This window comes from Callorhinchus milii, unplaced genomic scaffold (genome assembly GCF_018977255.1).
Source record: "Callorhinchus milii isolate IMCB2004 unplaced genomic scaffold, IMCB_Cmil_1.0 Scaffold2, whole genome shotgun sequence".
NCBI lineage: Eukaryota > Metazoa > Chordata > Chondrichthyes > Chimaeriformes > Callorhinchidae > Callorhinchus > Callorhinchus milii.
This window is the reverse complement of record NW_024704743.1, coordinates 116784955-116803258: the sequence shown is the minus strand read 5'-3', so window position 1 is coordinate 116803258 and position 18304 is coordinate 116784955. Positions and strand designations below refer to the sequence as shown.

The 18304-nt window shown below is 41.0% G+C and overlaps 1 protein-coding gene across 2 annotated transcripts in view; it reads right to left on the bottom strand.

Moving 5' to 3' along the window:
• The window catches only part of vapal (VAMP (vesicle-associated membrane protein)-associated protein A, like), a 38210-nt gene that overhangs the window by 8716 nt on the left and 11190 nt on the right, over window positions 1-18304 (bottom strand). For both annotated transcript variants that reach the window (XM_042331919.1, XM_042331920.1), the window contains exons 2-4: window positions 8658-8810; window positions 2457-2560; window positions 956-1036 (exon numbers count right to left, since the gene is read on the bottom strand). In XM_042331919.1, the coding sequence (XP_042187853.1) occupies window positions 956-1036; window positions 2457-2560; window positions 8658-8810 (338 nt within the window). The remainder of the gene's footprint in view (window positions 1-955; window positions 1037-2456; window positions 2561-8657; window positions 8811-18304) is intronic.

Genomic DNA, 18304 nt, shown 5'->3' with positions numbered 1-18304 from the left:
CAATATGATCACCAATGGCTTATTTACAGGTCAAGATTTTTTAAAAAAATAAATCCTGTGAATTGTGTACATAAAACCAAAATGCATGCCCTTCTTATAAGCCGAGTCCATTGTTAACCTTGAAAAGCATTAGCATTCCTGTATGATTATAACAAATGCAGTGACTAAGTCCCAATAACAACATAAGAACAAGTACAGCAGAATGTAGGCAATTTCACAATGTGAAATTTTAAAATGTCTATTTGAACAGTGGAAAACAGCCTTACAATAATATTTTTCATCTGCATTGAGTATTTTGGACTATAGAACATTAAGATAGTTACAGGTCTCTGATGCAACAAATTATTGCACAAGAAATGTTTTTCTTGATTGAATTGGCTCCAATAAGAAAAATATAGCAAGCATTATTTATTTATCGATCAGGCAAAGGGTTGACCCATTAACTTTTAAATTTTAGTATGTTTATTTACCGTTGTTATACACACTTCAACTAAGTCCAAGCAAAATATAAAAATATTTTTTCTGCAAGCATATATATTTATTATAATCTTGTTGTTGTTCTTGTCATTTTAAACAGGATTTTACAGAAAACAATTTAGCTGAACAATTTCTGCATAAAACAATGAATTAATCTGATGCATTTTGAAAAGCACTGACATAGTATATGAAATTAATACAAAACATTTCTGGGTAATTTGGACTACAAGCATGACAAAATGCAATTTACAAAGAACTGTGTTCTAAAGTTATTCAACTAACAGAAAAATACAGAAAATTGCGAAAGGCTTCTAACATTCCTTCATTTTTAATTTTAACCAAGATACTTATTAAAGAATTCACAGAGCCTATAGTTCTATTGGTTTTAAATAATGAAACTATATAGACACCAATGAAGAAAAATACAAATTTCATGCGTTCATTGTAAAAAGTATCCTTAAATATTCGATTTACTTACAGACTTCTCATTCTCAAAAGGCAGCTCAAAAACGCATCTCAGCTTAGAGTCCATGAGATCTTCAGGTTTTGCATCTTTCCACTGAGGAAATAAAAAATATTCCTCTGTAAATTAATACAACTTGACACAGGTAGAAATACTTGTCAAGAAAAGCCCATTCAACTCAACTTCTTACACAGCCTTACAAAACCTAGTCATGTCATGGAACTTTACTTGAGAAATAATATAAATAATGTATATTTACGAAACATACAATCAACTCACTTTTTACAGTATTTTCTGTAAAGCATTTAATATGTCTCACCGACGTGATAAGGCCCTTTATCAAATGCAAGGATTACTATTACTGTGGAGTCGTGTAGTTCAGTGGTTAGAGCACTCGCTTTGCAAGCGAGACACCTGGGTTCAATTCCAGGCAGGACGAAACCTTGGGCAAGTTTCCTTACTCCACACGCCTAATAATAATCCCTCCAAAAAAAAACTAATAATAAATTGGTCATTTTCAATCCACGACTGTTGTGGGACACTGCTGTGCGCAATTGGCTGCCGCGTTTCACCCACAAATATACAGTCAATTCACTTTACAGTATATTCTGTGAAGTGCTTTGAGACATCTAAAAGATGTGAAAAGCGCGATATCAAATGCAAGAATTATTATTATTATTACTATTATTATTGAGGAGGGGAAAGCACTGTAGATTCTCCTTAAACCCTAAAAGCAATAAAGTAAAATCTCCAGAATTTTCATCCATCTCCACATCAACACTATTCAAATGTGGAAATGACAATTGTGTCTGGGAACCAGTTATTTCCATTATGAAATGATATATTTTGGAATTTTGGCTATGGACCTTTGTGTAATTGAGATACAAGGTTTCCAGACAATGTAAACATTCCCAAAAAAGCAAATACTTTGTTAAAAGGCAATTTGAACGCAGCAGACTATAGCACCAAAATAAATAATGCAAGAATGCACTGGACTTTTAATTTTGCTTCAGCACATCTGGACCTGTAATAGTGGCATAGAGGAAATGGCCAACTGTGAACAGTTCAGGTAAGGCCTAATCGTATGCTTTGTGGAGCATGTTGAGAATGAATCATCATGCTTGATTTTACATAACAAAGGGGCCCAACTACTCCTTTGCTAGGTGATGTAGGTTGCAGGGAGAAGCCCTGTGTGTTCTACAGTGGATCCATCAAACTTAACGTGGGCAATAGTTTGACTTAAAAGTAAATTTGAATGACCTCTCTTCCAACCCTAGAAAAAGCACAGGCCACCTCAATATTATAGCACACTTGCAAGAACTACGTGTTTCAGCAATTAGCACAACTAGTACATGTAAGAGTTTAAAAACCCAGCCTTGTGAAGGCAATCATCAACAATTACACTAAACATAAGTACGGCAAACATAAAAAGCTTTCGCAAATATAAAAATAGCTATTATAAAGACCACATTACATAATTATCATTCATTTCAATCCTTACAAATTGGATACTTACTACTAGCTCCATGTCTGCAACACCAGGTGGAACATAGACTGTCTGTACCATAAATTTGTGTTTGCTTTTCTCATTGGGATCATAATCAAACGGCTGTAACATAACTGGAGAGGGAAAATACAAATGTTATTTTAAAAAATGCAGTTTCTCCCCTTCCCCAATTATCTTAAAATCTTATTCAGATGGATTACAAGCTCTTCAATGACCATTCATAACCGTAGTTAAAACTCCCACTCTTCAACAAGTATACAGTCAATTCACCTTACAGTATATTCTGTGAAGCACTTTGGGACGTCTAGAAGACGTAAAAAGCGCTATATCAAATGCAAGGATTATTATTATTAAGTAGAGCCAAGAAACAAATCAGCATCATAGATCTCTCCTCTATTGTTTTGAATAAATATTGAATAAAGTCTCCCCACCCACCCAACCAATTCATTCATTATTAATTTACAATAACTAACAATTTGGTGAACGATCAGGAACAATACAACACAAGATTACATTTGTTTTGCGCTTTCATGTCGGGACAGTCAGGGATTTGGAACTGAGCTGGGGGATGGGATCAGGGAGGGTAGAGGGTGGCCAAAGACATGGTCGAAGAGAACGGTCTTGAGACGTGCCTTGAAGGAGTCGAGGGAGGGAGCGAGACAAAAGGGAATGTTGGATAGAGTTCCAAAGGGTGGGAGCAGAGAGGCTGAAGGCCTGACCGCTAACGGTGGGGTGGGCCAGTCAGGGGATGAGGAACAGGCTACATAGCCTGCTGAGCGGAGAGAGCGGTCAGGTTAATATGCGGTTAGCAAGTCACAGAAGTAGGCAGGAACAAGGTCGTGGAGGGCCTTGATGTCAATGACGAGGATTTTGAACTTTATCCTCTGGGGGATGGGGAGATCCAGTGAAGCCAGACAAGGATGGAGATGATAGGGTCACGGAGCCTGGTGCGGGATAGGACACGAGCTGCAGAGTTCTAGATGACCTTGTGGAGGGAAGAGTCGAGAAGGCCGACAAGCAGTGAATTGGCGTAATCAAGCCTAGATATGATGAATGCGTGGATGGCAACAACAACTTGCACTTATATAGCGCTCTCCACCCCAGGCGGCGTCTCAGAGCACTTAACAATGGTGGAGCCCAAAGCCGAGCCAGGGGAGTGGGAAGGTGACCGTAGGTGCGGTCGAAAATGAAGGTCTTCAGGTACGACCTGAAGATAGGGAAGGAGGGGGTGAGGCGAAGGGGTTGAGGAAGGGAGTTCCGAAGATTCGGGGTGTAGTGGCTGAAGGCAGAGTGTGTGAGAATTTTGGTCGATCCGCTCTGTGACAGAGCCAGCAACTTTGGTGTAACAACGTTACTATCCTGATCTATGCCAATAACAACTTGATAGCGCTCTCCACGCCGAATGGCGTCTCAGAGCGCTTCACAGTAACGGATCCCGGGACCGAGCCAGGGGGAGGGGGAGGAAGGTGACCAAAGGCGCGGTCGAAAAGAAAGGTCTTCAGCAGAGACCTGAAAATAGGAAGGGAGGGAGCGAGGCGAAGGGAGTGAGGAAGGGAGTTCCAGAACCTCGGGGCATAGTGGCTGAAGGCACAGCCGCCGAGGGTGGAGCGGAGGACTCGAGGAATGAGGAGGAGGCCAGACCCGGAGGAATGAAGGCAACGGGTACTGTTTTGAGGGGAGAGGAGGTCAGCGAGGGAGGGGGGGGGGGGTGTGCAGAGGAGTGCAGGGACTTGAATACAAGGGTGAGAATCTTGAAATCGATCCTCTCTGGGATAGGCAGCCAGTGCAGTCTGGCAAGGACTGGAGTGATCGGGGAGCGGAGTTTCGTGCGGGTGAGAATGCGGGCGGCAGAGTTTTGAATGATTTGGATTTTATGAATGGTAGTGGATTGGAGACCAGCGAGGAGGGCATTAGAGCAGTTCAGCCAAGAGGTGACATAGGCATGGACCAGGGTTTCAGCGGCTTTTGGGGAGAGGTATTGGCGGAGATGGACGATGAGTCGGAGGTGGAAGAAAGCAGTGCTGGTGAGGGACCGGATGTGGGGAAGGAAGGATAATTGGGGGTCGAACCTGACGCCTGGGTTGAGTATGGGTTCGGAGAGTTTTAGGGGGAGGTCGGGTAGGTGGAGGAGGTGAGAGCTGTGAGATTTTAGACGTTGACGAGACCCAAAGATTATGGCTTCCGTCTTGTCAACGTTTAGCTGAAGGAAATTTGCGCTCATCCAGCCTCTGAGATCTGACACTGACAGAACATCAGGGGACTTGGGGTCACAAAGAAAGGTGGAAAAATAGAGTTGGGTGTCATCTGCATACATGTGGAAGTGTACCCCATGTCTGCGGATGAAATCCCCAAGAGGGAGCATGTAGATCAGAAAGAGGAGGGGGCCAAGGATGGATCCTCAGGGTACCCCGCAGGTGACCAGGTGAGAGCAAGAGAAGCCGTTTGTGCAGATGTACTGCTGGCGGTTTGCGAGGTAGGACTTGAACCAGGCGAGTGCGGACCCACTGAGGTGGATGACGGAGGAAAGGCGGTGGAGGAGGTTGGCCTGATCGACTGCGTCGAACGCAGCGGAGAGGTCCAGGAGGACAAGGAGGCAGAGGGAGCCCTGGTCACAGATAGAGAGGATGTCATTTGTGACTTTCACAAGTGCAGTCTCTGTACTGTGGGCAGGGCGGAAACCGGACTGGAGGGGTTCGAAGAGAGAGTGGGAGGAGAGGTGTGCGTGAAGTTGATTGGCAACAGCGCGTTCTAAAACTTTTGAGAGGTAGGGCAGGTTAGAAATAGGGCAGTAGTGGCTGGGGTTTGAGGGATCTAGGGAGGGTTGTTTCTGGAGGGGAGTGATGACAGCAGTTTTGAGGGAGGCAGGGACTGATCCGGAGGAGAGGGACTGGTTGATGACGTCAGCCAGTAGTGGGCAGAGGAGGGGGATCTGGCTGACCAGTACGTTGGTGGGGAGAGGGTCGAGGCAGCAGGTGGTGGCTTTCATGGAGGTGATCGTGGGTGAGAGGGAGGAGGGAGAGTTGGGGAGGAAGGAATGTAGAATGGGGGTGGTGGTAGGAGCAGATAATGAGGAGGGTGAGGGGGACAGAGAGGGCGTGGTGGTGGGTGACAAGGTACAGGTGGATGAGGCTGCCTGGCGGATGTTAAGTATTTTAGATGAAAAGAAGTCCATGATCTTCTCGCACTTGGCATTTGATACAAAGATTTGGGAGGCCTGAAGGGGGGCATGGAGGAGATAGTGGGTGGTGGAAAAAACAATTTTAGGATTGCGTTTAACCTCCAAGATGATGTTGGAGTAGAAGGCCGTTTTTGCGCATGTCAATGAACGGCGGTAGCTGTGGAGATACTTGAGCCACAGTTGGCGGTGAACTGTCAGGCCAGTTTTCGCCATCTGCGCTCGAACAGACGGGTTTGGGTTTTTTGGCGGCGGAGATGGTTGTTGTACCAGGGGATCGGGTGGATTTAGAGATAGTCCTGGATTTCAGGGGGACAAGGGAGTTGAAGGTGGAGGAGAGGCGATCATGGAGCAGCTGGACGGCTACTTCAGGATCTCCGCGGGTGGAAGGCCAGAAGGATAGGATGTTTGATGATGAGAGGGTCTTTGTGAGGGTCTCAGGGGATAGTCTTTTCCAAAGGCGGTAGAGGATGGTTGAGGGCTTGGTGGAGGAGAGAGGGATGTGAGAGGAGGAGATGATGCTGAGGTTGAAAATGCCAAGGCCATGGGTGATGACAAGGTCAAGTGCATGACCGCGGTTGTGGGTGGGTGAATTTATATGAAGGGTAAGGTTTAGGGAGGAGAGGAGGGCAATGAAATCGCTAGAAGTGGTGCAAGGGGAGTTTAGGTGGAGGTTGAAATCGCCCATTATGAGCAGGCGTTCGGAGCAGAGGGATAGGGAAGAGGAGGGTAGAGATGTCTGTGTGGAAGGAGCCGAGGGGCTTAGGGGGGGCGGTAGCCAAAGAGGATTTTCAATGGGAGAGAGGGGTGGAAGAGGGTGAGGTGCTCAAAGGAGCGGAAGCAGCCAGAGGAGTAGGGGGTGAGACCAAGGGAGGCTTTGGAAATGAAGGCTACCCCGCCGCCACATTGGCTTGGACGGGGGGTGTGGTGGAAGGTGTAGCCTGGAGGGGAGGCTTCCACTAGGGGGACGGAGCCAGGTTTCAGTGAGCCCAAGAATGTTAAGGTGCTCATCCAGGATGAGGTAGTGGATGCTGAGGGCTTTATTTGAGAGTTACAGGTAATGGTATCCACAAGAAAATCTTAGATTCTTTTGTATCCATCTGGAATCTTGAAGCAATGTACTTCAGGGCTACAGAATACAAGTAATCAGATGGCAAACTTCATTTTGGCACTCAACTTCCACCACCAGGTGGCAATGCAGAAACAAGAATACAGTGCTCCATCAGGCTTCAGACAGCACTTGAAACTAGATTTCATTTCAACATACTGTACGAGCTAGGTAAACAATCTAGTGGCAAGAATTACAAATCCAAGGTACAGATGGAAGAATTTTCTGTTTTGTCAGAACTAAAAATAAAAAAATAAGAGTGTGGTGAAGCAGAGAAACAAATGTACATTACCAAATATTCCTGAATTGAGCTAGTATTTTTTTTCACATGAACTCACATGCTGTAACCATAACAAGTATATTAGATATATGTAATGGAGAATCCATTACAATTCCTTTGCAACTGCAAAACATGTTTCGATATCTTCATTCCATATCAGAGATTCACTCTCTCCCTGGAGGGACACACCTAGGTCTGAAGAATATTCAGCACAGGTTGGGTTTGAAAGCCCCAGTTTGAGATTGGGTACTTCTGAAGCTTAACTAGTTAAAATCACATAGTTTACCATTGAGAGAACTGTTTGGCAAGCTTCCAACTGTTTGTCCAACAAGGACCACTCTACCCATTAGGGCTTTAGTTTGCAGAGTTAACAGCAGCCGAGTGGGAAGGATCCCTACTCCCAGTGACTGGTCTGCCGGTGAACCATTCTGGTCGGCCTTTCTTCAGTAGTGCCCTGGAGCGCTGCGAAATCACATGGCTCAGGAATCGGATGACTCAGACAACCACAAAGGGTCAACTGATTCCAGCATACAATTGTCGAGCATGTCACCTTGGAGCCGGCTCAAGGCTGACCTTTCATCACCACCTCTAATCCACAGGATAGTCCAGAAAATGAACAAGGAATTTAATAATAATTTAGAGGGAGTGGAGAATTGCAGGTTATTATTTCTGGTATGGTATGGATTAGTTTAGAGATATGGAGAAAATGAAATTACAGAAAATGGGATTACAGGATATGCCATCATTTTATAAAATAGCAAAAAAAGATTGGGTGTGCTGATAGCCACATCCCTAACATTACATGTAAAAAAATCATAAGAACACCCCCTACCCCACCATTTAGAAAATCCACCCACAAGATGTTAGTGGCATTACGAATTTCGATGGTTGACCATTATCCATTTCAAATCAAAGTAGATTCTTTCCTAATACTTTTTGAGATTAAAAACAAAAAGGTCGTGTGTGAAATGCGTTGATAGTTTTTATTTTAATTTAAACCAAGGAATGCTGCCAGAGAACTGGAGAATTGCAATTCACTTCAAGAAAAAGAAAAATACCGTCTACAGTCTAGATTATAAAGGGTCAATAAAGTTAACATAAATAGACTGTTTCCACTGGTTAGGCAAGTCTATAACCAGACACAAATATAAGATAGAAATTTGAGGACCTAAAAGAGGTTGTGGAACTCGCTGCCTGAACCAGTGGTTGAATTAGGCGATAGCGTAATGCAAGGAAAAAAAACTTCAATTACAAAGGTGGAAAAAACAGCCCTTCTGGTTGAAACCTGATGGATGCAATTTATTAAACATGCACAAAAAATAAGAGCAATCATCTGAGTCAATGCAATATATCTAATATCTCCCGTACTAGTCACAGTTCAACTGAATGAACCATCTATGTAGGACAATATGAACTTCTGAGATGGATCATTTGAATCTGTCACTTTTTTTTAAATACAGACCAGGAACATAAACTACAAAATACTAGACAAGTTTAATATAAATACTGTTATTTGTGAACAAACGGGCATTTTACAATCTGAGACTTCAAAACTGCAAATTGTAATGCATTCCTGTGGGAAGAGGGAAAAGAGAACAAAAAAAGCTTTAATTTTGATTTTTTAAAAATTGTGCAAATAATGCATACCTGATACAGTAACTGTTGATCCAGGATCTATTATCCCACTGTTTGGCCGTACACAGTATCGGCGTGGTGCTGTAGTCTTCACTTTGAAACATACCCTTTTATCTGTTGGATTTTTCAATTTAAGGTTTGTAGTTACTACATCTGTAAATGGACCTGTAAAAAAATATCAAATTCAATGATGTAGAGATGCATTCACCTCCATAGTTCACAAGGTGAATTGCTACATGGAAATTGGAGTGCTGTAATTTGCAACATATCGAATGCAATCGAGTAAAGGCTACGTGGGGGGATAAGTACCAATCAATAGAGAAACACCAAAAAACAACTGCCGTAAACATTCCATCCGCATCTAAAACTGCAATTCAATTCTGTGACAAAACTCAGTAGAGCAAACACATTATAAGTAAATCATATACATTTGGAGCAGGGTCTGAATTAGCAAACTGACCAGTTGTCCTAATCTGAATTATTCATTTTAATTATTAACTGATTTAAAAGTCTAGAATGTTTCAAGTTTTTCGAAATGCACTTTAAAGAAGTCTCCCCTGTGCTTTTAAGTTGAAAACATCTGGAGAATCTCTGCATACAAGTCTTAACCAAACATCCCATACATACCAACTGAAAGGATTTTGCAACATTAAATTATAAAATGTGTAAGTGGGGGGAAGGGGTAGAGAGAATTAGAAAGTGAATTTCTCCAACCAATAATGTAATGATTTTTTCACCATTGGGCTAAAATCTTAAAAGGTGATCGATAACTTCCTCCAAAGTAAGATGTATAGATGAGGACTGGTTCGCTCAACAAGTATTCTTTTTGTCTGTAATTGCCCTTTAAAATATGCCAACAATTCAATTCCTTGAACATATTGATGCAAGCACAATTAAGATCATGGCTGTGTTTAAGAAACCAAATGTTTTGTTCACATTAGTATTTTGCCGTTCAAGGCATAAAGCTTTCTCCCCTACAAAACGGTATTTATGTTTCAGCACCTTAGAAAGTCCTCCTGACGTGAAAGGTACTATACAAATGTAATTTGTTGTTTTTGTGTTTAGACCACTACCAATCAAGGTGTCCACTAGATGGTGTCTATTCTTTGCAATGAGTGAACGCCCACTTATTCTCTCTTTTTCCCTGGCCCACTTCCAAGAACGGTTAGGAGGCATCCCTGACAAAAGAAATTGCAACTTCACCTTGAAAAAGCACAGGTGCGATCTGCATCCTATTACATTTGAGATCAGAGGAACACAAGTCTCTATTCCATTGAGCTATTTGACTTTTTTAAAAAACTGAACTCTGGTAAATTTGATCTCCCTACAAATTCATTTTACTTCCTTTTTTATATTGCTGGAAAGCGGCATGTTGCCAATTTCTATTCACTTCCAACAGCAACTAATGAACTGCCAAGGAATGTTTTTTAAGAGTGAAAGTTCAGTCATGAGATCAATGGGGTCACAATGCAGAAGCTTTCTGGGCATTCACTCCCCATTATAAAGCCATCACCTTGCTACTTGCCAGTCTCGACCATCTCTCCATTTCCCAGTGGATCAAGGTCCTCACCTACCAATCCATCCATTTCTTGTAATCTCCGTATCTGTCCAACCACTTACCCTACTCCTCCACTGGCCACTCTGCTTAGCCACCTCAAGCTTTCAACATGAGCCACGCCCTCTCTTTGCCACCATCAGTAGCCAAGTCTTCATTTCCTACATCCCAACCTCAAACTTCCTCCCTCCACCACACATCCCCTCGCTTTCTATCTACGTCCCGCCTTTAATTCTACTCTTTGAACATGCCCACTACCACCTCTCTCTCCCCCCGCTCACTTGCTTGAGATCCGACCCTGTCCCTGTAAATCAGTCCAAGCTTTACTCTGTGTGAAAGGCTCTATAGAAATGCTACCTACTCACTGTTGATTCATGTTGCACTTCAGCATCAACTTAACACTAAAAGGTGAGGTAAAAATATCCTAATATAATTGGCAGAAAAATTCAAAGGGGCTTGGGCTACTCATGCACAATTGGCTAATCACATAAACATTTCCCCTTACATTAGAAATCCCTTATTTTTATGCAGTTTTAAATACAGTACAACTGTTATTTTCCAAAACTTGCTTAAATGTCATTTAGTTTTTTTTTCATTTCTCAACCACTGCTTATTAATTTGCTATTTTCAATTCATAATTAGATTCTTTATCATGTCAATTTTCTTAAGACTCATTCTTGCTAAAAATTGAAAAGGGGGCATGCTGCCAATTTCTAACCACATGCAGGTTAATCAGTTTTGCAATTAACCCATAGATCTACATCATGAACACTTTACATATATCTATGTAATTTGCACCACAGATCACACATTTTAATTTTAAAACAAGATTGAATGCTAATTTCTCATAATTTGGGTTCAAGGCCAATGCTTTAAATACTAGTGAATGCTGCTTAAGTAATTTCTACCCAAGAATGGAATGCTATAACCAGTTAATCTGTTTCGAGTAAATGTGCTGAGGCACTATTTTTAATTGAGAATTACAAGCCAGTTGGTACAAGAGGTTAGGAAATCTGCTCAGCTGTGAACTATTCAACATTACTCAAGCAAAATGGGAAAAAGAGCTAAGCTTTTTTTTTGCTAAGACTAAGACAATAAATTGCTTCCATTTTTGATCGGAGATGGAAACCTAGTCCTACTCCAAAAAGCTGGAGAAGTATGCTTCTACATCAATTTCAGATGAAAGCACAGTATTGCAATATTGCACAGCATCTCCACTGAAATAATCTAGAATTTAAATATACTAAATATCACTGAAGCATGGGTTAAATAAAGGAAATTTTGAAATCGGGGAGGGAGGGGGAGGAGAATCAAATCATGGTCAGAATTCAGCACTATTTGCATTGCTGAGCCAGTAGAACTTTGATTTGCAATTGAAAATTACCCCAGAGATTAGCGAAAGTATCATCTGAGGTGCAGCCCCAACAATATTCAATCTTCTGTTCCTTTTGTGATTTTTTTTTGAACAACAGATTTATCCCACCTCCAAAATGGGACAGTGGGAGTTCAAAAGAAAAGGCGTTTTTGAAGCAGATTTACAGGATTCACTGTAAAGTATAATGACTGTACATCTTGTAGGCAAACATTCAGATTTACTGGGTTGTTCAAATGCAAAAGTGCAATTGCTGCTCATATCCTCCTTCCCAAATGTTGCCATCTGCTCTCACTTATTCAATACACCAACCTAAATCACTGATATCCACAGCTTTTGTGGGAATTTCTGTTTTGTGACTGCACACATACTTTCTCTTCTCCCCTTCCTGCAACAGACCCAGTAGAGTCTGAAATACTTTATGCATCAATTCCATATAGGCAGATTTATGATGTGCCGCGCAGAAATAAAACTTTCAATGGTTTTAAGAACTGTATTTCAATTTGAATAATAGTCGATTTAAAAACAAGGCATAGTTGTTAATAAATTTGTAGTCATACATAACCATTTTAAGTACAGTACCTTTCATATGACTGAGATGGTGCTTTTCATTGAGTTAGTCATAGGTAAAAGGAGCTCTCCAAATAGTTGAGGAAGTACATGCCAATAACTGTCATTGTATTTTAATGAATCACTATTAAGGAACTGCAAATCTTCTTGTGAACACACAGCACCAAAAAGTCCTTGCATTTTTATGTTCCTGTTACTATATATTTCTTTGTGTTTAGCATGTAATTAGCTTTTCAAAACCAAATTTGTGCACACTAATCAATAAGAAAGTGGTGGATCTTTAAGTCACCATTGAGGAAAGGCAATACAGATATGCAAGCAAATACCTTCAGGGAAGGTAGGGTAAGAACAAAGTGGATTTCAAATAGCAATGTAGTACTTTTTAGCATAAATGTCATTTACTACTCCACTGTGCTGAAACCCTTACTGAAGGCCAGAGATCCCCAGTAAGTCCAATTCAAGACCTGGCCTCAAACAGTTTTATAATAATCAATCTACAACTCCATTCAAGCGCCCCCAAATGAGAGATAAACTTTAAAGTACCACAGCATAATTTCAGAGACTGCCCTGAGGAAGAACATAAAACCACAGGAAAATATTTCTGTGCCTGACAGATGAGTTGCATTTTGCAGGACTTCATACCGTACATGCAGAGAGCTTCTAGAACAGTTAAATTGCTTCTTTGAGCCATACCCCAAAAATATACATGCGCTGAGTTTGCCCATTTCAACTGGGCGGTGGGGAAGAAACTATAATTAGCTTCAACTTTGAAGAGCGGGAAGAGAAGGAAAAAGTACAGCAGGGTTCCAGCTTTTGATTGCTAAGTAGTCTTGCTGCTGGAAGGCACTGGTATGGTGTGTGGTGATAAAACAATCAGACTCAGCTGTGAATTCACACCTCTCCTCTCTCACCCTCCACACACATACACACACACACAACCAAAAACAAGATTGCTTCCTATAGTGAGTATTTCAACTCTGCATTTGGAAATACACAAAAGATGATTACTGGAGTTGCCGTAGTTGTGCATAACAGGCTCAGCTGGTCGGTCCCACAAACAGCTATGAAATGAATGACCAATTCTCCACACGATTTTTGGCCAGGACATCAGAAGAAGCCGCTTCCTTCTCTTTTCAAAACGTGACATGGGATCTTCTTGTTAGACTGAACAGACAGGCAGAATCTCAGTTTAATGCCTCATCCAAAAGAGCACTTCCAATAATACAACATTGGAATGTCAACCTAGATTATGAACTCAAATCCAAACGCACAACTTTCGGTTAGGATTGCTATCAACTAAGCCAAAAATGTAGTGTCCCTTGACATGTGATCCTTACATTTCGAGTTCAGATGGGATTCATTTTCTCAGTTTCAAAAATTTGCTGTTCAGTAAGTATACCCTTCATTGTCATTTTAGTAATGCTAATCCCATTTCCCACATGCCCCAAAATAATGCTGAAATGACAAGGTTTTTTCCCACAGCTACAATGTAATAATAATAATAAACAATCCTTGCATTTGATATAGCGCTTTTCCCATCTTCGAGACGTCTCAAAACACTTCACAAAATATACTGTAAAGTGAATTGACTGTATTTTTCTGATGAAACGCGGCAGCCAATTGCGCACAGCAGTATCCCACAAACAGTCATAGATTGAGTGACCAAATTATTATTGCTTTTTTTCTTGAGGGATCATTATAAGGTGTGTGGAGTAAGGAAACTTATCACCCTGCCAGGAATCAAACTCAAGTCTCTCGCTTGTGAAGTGAGTGCTCTAACCACTGAGCTACAGGACTCCATGTACAATCATCAATGTGCAAGAACTTGCACTTGTACAAATGGTCTTTCTAGTATACTGGTAAAATTCCATTTCAAAGCAATTTTTGAATACATATTACATTGAGGGTTGTACCAGAGGTTTACCGGGCATAATCAATAGAACAGGTTTTACTGTAGATGTGCTTACATTGCTTACATATATGATACATTAAGTTTTACGGTTTGCATTCCAGTAAGGAACTGGCTGAATAATGAAATATCTGTCACAAAGTTATTTTGTAAAGATTAAATCCCAGTGCAAAAATTCTGTGAGAGTTCAGATGAGCTTAACTAAAGTCTTACTCACCGATTTATATTATTGCACTTCTTATTTTGTTTTCTTCACTTCAACCAATAAATTCCAATGGGTAAAGGCATCAACCATGAAGCAGTAAAGACCGGAACATTTCAATTTTGATTACCAGTCCGTGTTACGTGAGGTAGCAGATTTCAGTTGTGGCACAATTACATTAAAAAACTTGATATTTTCATACCATTTGAATGATGAAATGCATCCAATAGTACAAATTATCGTTTTTTCCCAAACTCAAGTTATTTTGGGAAGTACTTTGAGACGACCTGTAACTAGATTACAATACAGGTGGTGATAGGTCTCATCAATGTCATAATCAATGTCATCATTTGCCATCAATGTAATAAAGTCATCAATGTGAGAGCATTAAACAAGAGTATCACACCAGAAGCACATTGCCTAAAAAGTATAATTTTCTTTCTTTCCCCTCTCCAAATAGCTAATAGCTAAATTAAGTCACTGAAATGACTATAGTTGTAACCAAAACATCATATTTGAATATAGAGAAACACGCACAAGTCCTGTCAGTCGGGAACATAACTTTTAATATGATTTACACCAGTTCGAGTTATACACAAGTCTGTATAATGTAAGTGTCTTCATGTGTAGAAAACGTATACAATGAATGGCGTTAGCAAACGGGGTTAAAAGCTGAACTGTTTTAATAAAACATGAACTCTCATAAAGAACTATTACCACTGTAACTGAATTATTTGAACTCCTGAAAGGCAGAATCCAACACAAAAGAAGAAAGTCACAGACCTGTAGTGACCTCATCCACCATCCTGTAGCATTTCAGACATAGCACTATGCATGCAGTACTTTGTCACTGCAGCCACTATGTGCGATTGCAGTGATACAAGTTAGATAATTTCCATTAAGATTTACATAATTTGTGAGATTATGATTTAGCCATTTATCCAATTTGTAAAATCCAACTAGTGCAAAGAAATTAAATAGTTCATAATAACAAAATGATCATGACTTAGGTAAGTATACGATTTATTAACTAAATAAATTATGCGAGTTCACCTGTATTCGTTTATGCCATTTTAGGGTCAATTCCAGTTGTTTTTTGAAACTTGTACAATAAGCTAGAACTCTAGAGAGTTGAAATTTAATAACTTAACTTAGTTAAATAATTTAGTTAGTTTCATAAGGTAGTTATCCATTTGCTTACTGATTAATAATTTATTCCATTATTGATTCCATTGGTTTTCCAATTAGACTGACAAATGAGTCTGTAATTCTAGGTATAGTTCAGTCACCCTTTTTCAATACAGGGCCTATATTTGCTCATTTCTGTCCTGTAAGAATCAACAACAACTTGCATTTTTATAGCGCCCTTCAAGTAGGATAGCCTCCTAGGGTGCTTAATAGTAGCGGAGTCTGACTGCGAGCCAGGGGATGAGAGAGTGGGATGACCATAAGCACGATTAAAAGGAAGGTCTTTAGGCGGGATTTGTAGTTGGGGAGGAAGGGGGCAAGGCGGAAGGATTGAGGGAGAGTTCCAGAATCCTCACACTGTTCATCAGGGCCCTCAAAAGAACTAGTGTCGCACTGAATTCATCTCAATGTCATTAAGATAACTGAAATACTTTCTTTTTCAATATTCACCTTTGTTAGACTGACAGTGTAGTAGTGAGAAAGCAGTACAATGTCGTTTGGATGGACCATCAAACAATTTGTTTGTTGAGTTACATCTTAAAAGATCCTATAACATTATTCGAAAAGAAGGAATTTTCTCCCTGCATCTTAATCAACAATTCTCCAGAACAATTGGTCATTCAATTCAAAGCTATTCATGTGATTTACTGACACAAATGGTTGCCATATTTGCCTACCAAAAGTCTCATAATTGACACTATTTATAATAGACACAACTTTGAGACATAAAGATGGACATTAATAGGGTGTTTTCCTCCACTTATTGATGAGTCCACAATAAGAGGAAATAAAAGATAACCAGTAACAGATCTAAAGAAGTTTAGGAGGAACTTGTTTACACAATGACCAGACCTGGAGAGAGTGCGCATTTCATTCCAACAATCTATCTCTGGGATTTTCATGTGAAGGTGGGATACATGGAAACCTCAGCTTGGTTCGGATACTCTTAAGCATGGCGATGGGTTTCCGCAAGTGTCAGGGACTACCACCTGTCCCTTTACCACATCCACCAATGACCCAGATTGTAGCTGATTTCTTCCACTTACATTTTCTTTTCTCGGGTTTCAGTCACTGAACTTACCTCATTTGCATCTAAACAAGAATCTTTGACATTTTCACACCATAGGTATATTTGCTTTTAGAAGTACAAAAAAGTTCTTGATCCTTTTGCAATTTTAAAATGTTTTATTTCAAACAATTGTTCAACGAACAATTTGAGGTTCTCCAGTCTGTAAACCACACAAACACTGGGACATCTCTAATTTAACTCCCTTCCTCCGCTTAGCAAATATCCTTATGTTTACATTTTGCATTCCTTCGCTGTGTGTCCTTGAACTCAAAATTCCTAATCGTTACAATGGCTTCCTTTTGCTTCAAAATCAAACATGATATTTCAACTCACCTTATTTTAATTAAGGTTTTTTGTCAATCTTTTAACACATGATAACAACAATAAATTACATTTGTAAAGCACCTTTCACGTCGGGGAGATATCCCAAGGCCCTGGACCATCAGTACACTGCCTTTACGTATGTTAAGCATTTCAAACAGTGACTAGTTAAACTATTTCCAATTAACTACAGTATAAACGTATAGAATCTCCACACAAAATCATACTATATTATCAATTTATGATATTTTTCCTATCAATCCAGTTTTCTTCACCATGTGCTACTCTTGGTTTTTATATGATTGCCTAACAGTTACTATCCACTTTGGGGGGAGAGGAGGGGTGCGGTGGAAGACTACTGAACAACAAACAGATGCAGGGAGCCTGGATGATTTTTTTTCTTGCTGCAGTGCTTTGAAAGGCCAGGATGAAAGCTGCAGGTCTCTGGATCTCTAATGATTTGCTTGAAATGGCTTGTTACTTTTTGAAGGTCAGTGGGGAGTCTGATACCATGCTTAAAAGTATCCTAACCAAACAGAGTTCCAAACCAAACAGGTTGAGTCTGCTACCAACAGTGCATTTGAGTACTGTGGACTCCCCCTTAAGAGCGCTGACTTGATTCCAACATTCCATTGCCAAGGAGGTCACGTTGGAGCCAGTTCAGCTCCAATGAGGCCTCACTTACCTCCCCCACCAAGGAGGATAGTCACTAGCTGGTCATCTGACATCAAATAATGTTGGTCAGTCAGTCATTGGTCATTTTATTACTGCAGGTTTGAGCCCTCAATAGATGAAACTCCCTGCAAACTTCCTGGTGAGCAGCACATGAAATGCCACCATTTGCCACCATCTTCCTGACCACAGCTTGGACACACGTCCCTACCCATTGAGCAATCATTCCACCAGTTGAAGGATGCACAGATTGAGCAACAGCTTCTTAGCTCTCTGCATACCAATCAAGGTGGATTCCAAGCCCTGTGTATATGAACATGTTTTTATGAACTTCGACTACAGGTAATGTTTAAATGCATTGAACCTTACCAGAATTACGAATTTCTGAATTAGACGAAGAACGAATTGATGAATACATTTCTTCTCTCTCCCCTCCACTACTTACAACAACAAAATTACAGTTGTGTGGTGCCTTTCACATCGGGAGGACATCCCAAGGTGCTGGGGGTCAGGATCGGGGAGGGTAGAGAGCGGGGTGGAGGGGGGGGAGAGAGAGGGTGATCGAAGGCACGATTGAAGAGGGGGGGTTTTGAGATGGGTCTCGAAGGAGGCAAGAGAGGGGGCGAGGCAGAGGGTCCGCGGGATGGAGTTCCAGAGGTTGGGGGCAAAGTGGCTAAAGGCTCGCCTGCCAATGGTGGGGACGGGGGGGACGGGGGACATGAACCAGGCTGGGGACATGAAGCAGGCTACAGCCCACTGAGCGGAGGGAGCGAGCAGGATGGTAAGGGGTTTGGAGGTCAG